At 32.1% G+C, this 5,561-nt stretch overlaps 1 protein-coding gene across 1 annotated transcript in view; it reads right to left on the bottom strand.

The window, feature by feature from the left end:
* Window positions 1-1,609: 1,609 nt before the first annotated feature.
* ccdc85ca (coiled-coil domain containing 85C, a) overlaps window positions 1,610-5,561 on the bottom strand; it is a 52,288-nt gene continuing 48,336 nt past the window's right edge. Inside the window, exon 6 of the mRNA XM_051133578.1 lies at window positions 1,610-5,109. Within this exon, the coding sequence (XP_050989535.1) occupies window positions 5,020-5,109 (90 nt within the window). The 3' untranslated portion in view covers window positions 1,610-5,019. The remainder of the gene's footprint in view (window positions 5,110-5,561) is intronic.

Below are 5,561 nucleotides of genomic sequence, written 5' to 3'. Positions count from 1 at the left end.
GCAAAGCCACGCCCTAATAAGATTTTCAAAAAGCGGATTGGCTCATTGACGCGTCTGTCCCGCCCTAAACTTGTGCATAAGCGTATTTTAATTGGCGGATGTTTCATACGCAACTGAATACGCCTGAGATAATTGGTTAAAGCGTAAGTATATTTCACGTCGATAAACTATTGGTTTGCGTTAAGGTGGTACCCGTTAGCAGTGAGTTTACTGGTCGTGAGAGGAGTCGATCTGTGCTGTCGGACTTACAAGGTTGGTTTGACTACACAAACAGAAAAGGCTTGTGTGTCTTGTGATTGGAAGTTTACTTTGGGTTCATAAAGTGACCATAAAAGGATAAAGTCTGCGCAACGTGATTCGCGGAGGAAACCGTCAATCACAGGTACAACATATAAAACGTAACACATAGCTATAACCCATTTATAATAACCAAGTAAAATCATAATAATTTATAACGTGTTTTCAGTAGCGTTTAATTACAATGACTTTTTAATATTACCACTTTATACTTTATAATGTATAATTATTTCTTTTTTACTTCCTACATTTATATTTTTTATATATTATTTACAAATTGTGAGCATATACACTACCAGTCAAAAGTTTTTGAACAGTAATTTATTGCATTGCACTGCATTGCAAAGTACAGCAAAAACAGTAAAATTCTGAAATAGTTTTACTATTTATAATAACTGCTTTTTATTTTAATACATTTTAAGATGTCATTTATTCCTGTGATCAAAGCTACATTTTATGGATCATTACTCCAGTCTTCAGTGTCACGTGATCCTGTAGAAATCATTCTAATATGCTGTTTTGCTGCTCAAGAAACATTTTTTATACATTTGTTTAGAAATTATAGATTATACATTAGAGATTAATTATAGAAATTAATATTATTTAGCAAGGATGCTTTAAATTGATCAAAAGTGATGATAAAGACATTTATAATGTTACAAAAGATTTCTATTTCAGATAAATGCTGTTCTTCTGAACTTTCTATTCATCAAGGAAACCTGAAAAATTTCTACTCAGCTGTTTTAAAAAAATAATAATAAATAAATAAATAATAATAATAATAATAGATGTTTTTTGCGCACCAAATCAGAATATTAGAATGATTTCTGAAGGAAGAAGTGATGCTAAAAATTCAGCTTTGTAATCACAGGAATAAATTAGATTTTAAAATATATTAAAATAGAAAACAGTTATTTTATATAGTCAAAATATTGTAAAATTGTACTGTTTTTGGTGTACTTTTGATTAAATAAACGCAGGCTTGGTGAGCAAAAGAGACTTTTATAAAAAAATATATATATATAAATCTTACTGTTCAAAAACTTTTGACTGGTATTGTAAGCAACCTCAAACAGAATGAATAAAGAATAAAACAGCTCATGTAATATGACCTTTGACCTTCTGAGGTTGGGAAACAACATATTCCACAAGTTAAACACCTCATTTCTCTAATCATTTGTTGACAAGGGCAAAAAAATCAGCCATTCAATCTGTTAACATACTGCAACTCCAGCAAATCTCCAGTAGATGGCAGACTCTGCCTTTTCTTTTTCTGTTGTGCATTTCATACAATTCAAAAAGGAGATCAGACTTCATACAAAGAGAAGGATTCTGTTTTATTTCAAATCTACAAGAGGGTTATTTGCAATTTATTTAGAATTTTTTATTAGCTAAAATACAGGTCCATTCTCAGCTACATACAGCTTATTAAAAATATATAAACGCATGCTAGTTACAGGTATTCTACAGTAATAGTAGTTATTTACATTGCGCTGAATTGTATGTCCTAGAATACAACTTAATGTGTTTCATGTTTCACATACAGATGAGCTACACAGAACATTGAATTTCATGACAGATTCACAAAAGAAGCAGTGCATTTGAAAAGAAAATAGGAAAATATCAGCATTTCAGATTCTTTTGTGCTTCAAACTTAAATACAAAAGAGTCAGTAGTTGTGTATTCTAGATCTGTTTATAAAGGACACTTTTAATCGGATTTCAAAAATAGTTTTTATGTATGCGTGTACCCCAACACCAATGATTTAGGTCTTGTGTTTGCACAAAACACTTCACAGCATAACCAAGACAATATTTACTGTGCACTGCTTTACTGACCCAAATTCATAAAGTATCCTTTTGGAAAAATATGCAACTATTTTCTTCGCTTATTCAAATGTTTCCTGCTCATTTTGTTCTCATAAACACAGACGAACAAATAGTAACACACTGCCAAAAAGCCACCTGCTGCATCCAGTGTGAAAAAAAAAAAACATCCAATACGAATGTGATTTCAGTCTAGCACTGTAAAAGTGCTTTCATAAATATACAAATTCAATGAAATATCCACACAGCTTTAATACAAAAATAACTAGATCGGCAGAGGGTTTCGGCAATGCTCAAAATAGCTTCGATTTAAACAAACAATACAAAATTATGGCTTATCGGGTCACTGGTTTTAAAAAAAAGAACTTTGTGTGAATGCAGCAAGCATCTTTTGAGACAGTTCTTCTGTACACAGATAATGGATCTCAATTATAACACATAAAACTCAAAAGACACCTCATTTACTGCGTTCTCATTTACTTTCATTCGTAAGACTTCGCTATATATCGTATAGTACACACATAAAAGATGTAGCCTGTGCCTATGGAGCAGAATTAGGAGCTTTACACAAAATTCAGCAAAAGAAGCTTATTATTATTAATAATGCAAAACGTATCCAGTTTTTATCAGCACATGCTGCATGGACTGATTTAGTACACTCAGAAATGTTAAAAGCTTTGTAAAAGTAAAAGGAATAATGGAAAGTGTGACTGGCTGAGGTACTTTACATGCTCCAACTGCAGATTACGCCATTAAAATGCTGAAGTTTCATCACATACTAAATGCTTTTCGAAATAGCTGATTGATGAAACCTCAGTTATGCTATTTCAGACTAAACAGAAAGCACACACCACTTCAATATTTGCATTCATCCACCAAAAATTTTCTCTATTGCACCTATTCAGTATCTAGATATCAGTATTCTTAAAATCTTGGGTTCTGAGTTCTAGTTCTTGTCATATAGGACTCTAAAAACAGATTAAAATAAATAGTTTACCCATAACTGAAAATTTCCTGAAAATTAACTAACCCTCAGACCATACAAGGTGACAGTGAATGAGTTTGTTTCTTCATCAGAACAGATTTGGAAAAATTTAGCATTACATCACTTGCTCACCAATGGATCCTCTGCAGTGAATGGGTGCCGTCAGAATGAGAGTCCAAACAGCTGATAAAAACATCATAATATTCCACACGACTGCATCAATTCAAATCTTGTGAAATGAAAAGCTGCATGTTTGTAAGAAAATAACCTGACGGCACCCATTCACTGCAGAAGATGCATTGGTGAGCAATGACGTAATGCTACTTTTCTCCAAATCTGTTCTGATGAAGACGTCTTGGAAAGCTTGAGGGTGAGTACATTCTAAACAAATTTTCATTTTTGAGCGAACTATTTCTTTAACAGTACTTTTTATTCTATTATGACCCCACAAATCCCTAAGATCTCGTATGCAATCAAAAGCACTGCATTAGGACATATATTGAAATTGAATTTTGACTCCATCTGATTTTATTTGTTTAATTACAAAGACACAAATGAAGGCATAGAAAGCAGCTTCATTAATCACGATTGTCAATTTGGAACTTAAGGTAATACACTTTGAGTTGAGCTGGCATTTATAAGTACTGTTTGAAAAGGAAAAAAATATAATTAAATGCTTAAACTCATGAGCTGGCCTGCATATATCCTCTGAATATTTCCAGGTTATAGAATTTATTCACATATAGTATACAGTATTATTTTAGAGTATGTATTTCTGGGAACCTGAGCAAATGTGTTATTCATGAACTACCTGAAATAAGACTTTTTAATTAATAAGTTTACTGTTATGTTTTGTTTTTCAGCTACATTAACGGTCCAAAATTAACACTGATGAATGAATATAACTTGGTAATTAATAGTCAATAGCTGGTAACTTTATAAGTAACATGAATCTTGGTTTAAGTTTAATTGTAATGATAACAGTCTGTCATATCATGATTGGAGTGGCTCAAAAAAAAAAAAAAAAAAAAAAAAAAAAAATATATATATATATATATATAGTTTGAAAGTTGACTTTTACTCAGCAAGGATGCATGAAATTTAGCAAAAAAAAATGCAATAATAATGTATATTTTAAATAAATACTGTCCTTGGGAACTTTCTATTCATCAGTCAATCCTGAAAAAAAAATATCATGGTTTTTATTAAATTATTAAGCAAGGTTTCAACATTGATAATAGCATCAAATCAGCTCATTAAAATGATTTCTGAAGAATCATGTGACAATAAAGACTGGAGTAATGATGCTAAAAATTAGCTTTGCATCACAGGTATTAATTACTTTCAATTCTAATAATATTTCACTATATTACTGTATTTTTTAGCAAATAAACACAGCCTTGCTGAGCATAAGAGACTTCTTTCAAAAACAACCCAAACTTTTGAACTGCAGTGTAAAAGGTCAACAAAAAATCCTTGAGTAGTTGAATAATATGGAGTGGTCTTATGCCAAAATCAAAAAGCTTTTAGGAGTAGAAAGGATCTTGTAGGAGTATCTCTGTGGAGTATTTATCTGCGTAAGAGCTGTGCGCTTTCATTTCTTATCTGGAACAAGAAATGAATCCATTAAGCTGCCTTGTGTGAATACTTGGATGGTGTGCACATAAATAGAGCTATGATTTAGCTTGTGCTAATTGTGAGTCCATTATATATTAAGCTACCACCTGGCGTCGTAGGCAATAGGTTTGAGATGTCTCAGCTGAATGCCATGGGCTGAAAGAAGCTGGCAGTAGAAGCGAAGATCTTTGTGTCGTTTCCAGAAGTTGCCCAGTTCTGAGACTGTCTGTTCCTCCTGTCATATTCACAGATTTGTTTGTTTGTTCAAGGCCCTGCTGGTCATTGACATGGAAGCTACAAAGGGCCTTTGAACTGGTTCCCAGAGAGATGCTGGCGGATGGAGGGTTTGGATCCTGCTGCATCACCGAGCTTACGCCACACCACCTGAACACACAGAACAAACACACAGTTGGGTGAATCTTTTGGGTATATGAAATCTTGTTAAATGAAAAATGCCTTCAAACTCATTTTTCAGCATACAGTATGTCCTGGAATGAAGATCTGGTCATATTATAAATGTGTGATGGTGTGGATTTTTGATATTGTGTGTGATGATAATGATGATGTAATGATCTCTCTTTCTCTCTCTCATATTTATTTAGCATTTATTATGTTTTTTTTATTCTACATACCTGTTTAGTTATGACACCTAAAAACAGCTAAAATCATTATGAAAAATTCCTAAATACTTAAAGTTAATTAAAATTAAATATGTGTTTAAATTACATTTTTAAAAACTATTTAAAAGATCTGATATAGAAATTATAATCTAAACACATAAATGCAAATTTAAGTTTTACAGAAAGGTGCAAAGTATACTTTTCCTGAATGTAACA

This window comes from Labeo rohita, chromosome 17, assembly GCF_022985175.1.
Source record: "Labeo rohita strain BAU-BD-2019 chromosome 17, IGBB_LRoh.1.0, whole genome shotgun sequence".
In the NCBI taxonomy this organism is placed as follows: Eukaryota; Metazoa; Chordata; class Actinopteri; order Cypriniformes; family Cyprinidae; genus Labeo; species Labeo rohita.
Note: the sequence above shows the minus strand (reverse complement) of the source record. Positions and strands in the feature narration are given on the sequence as shown.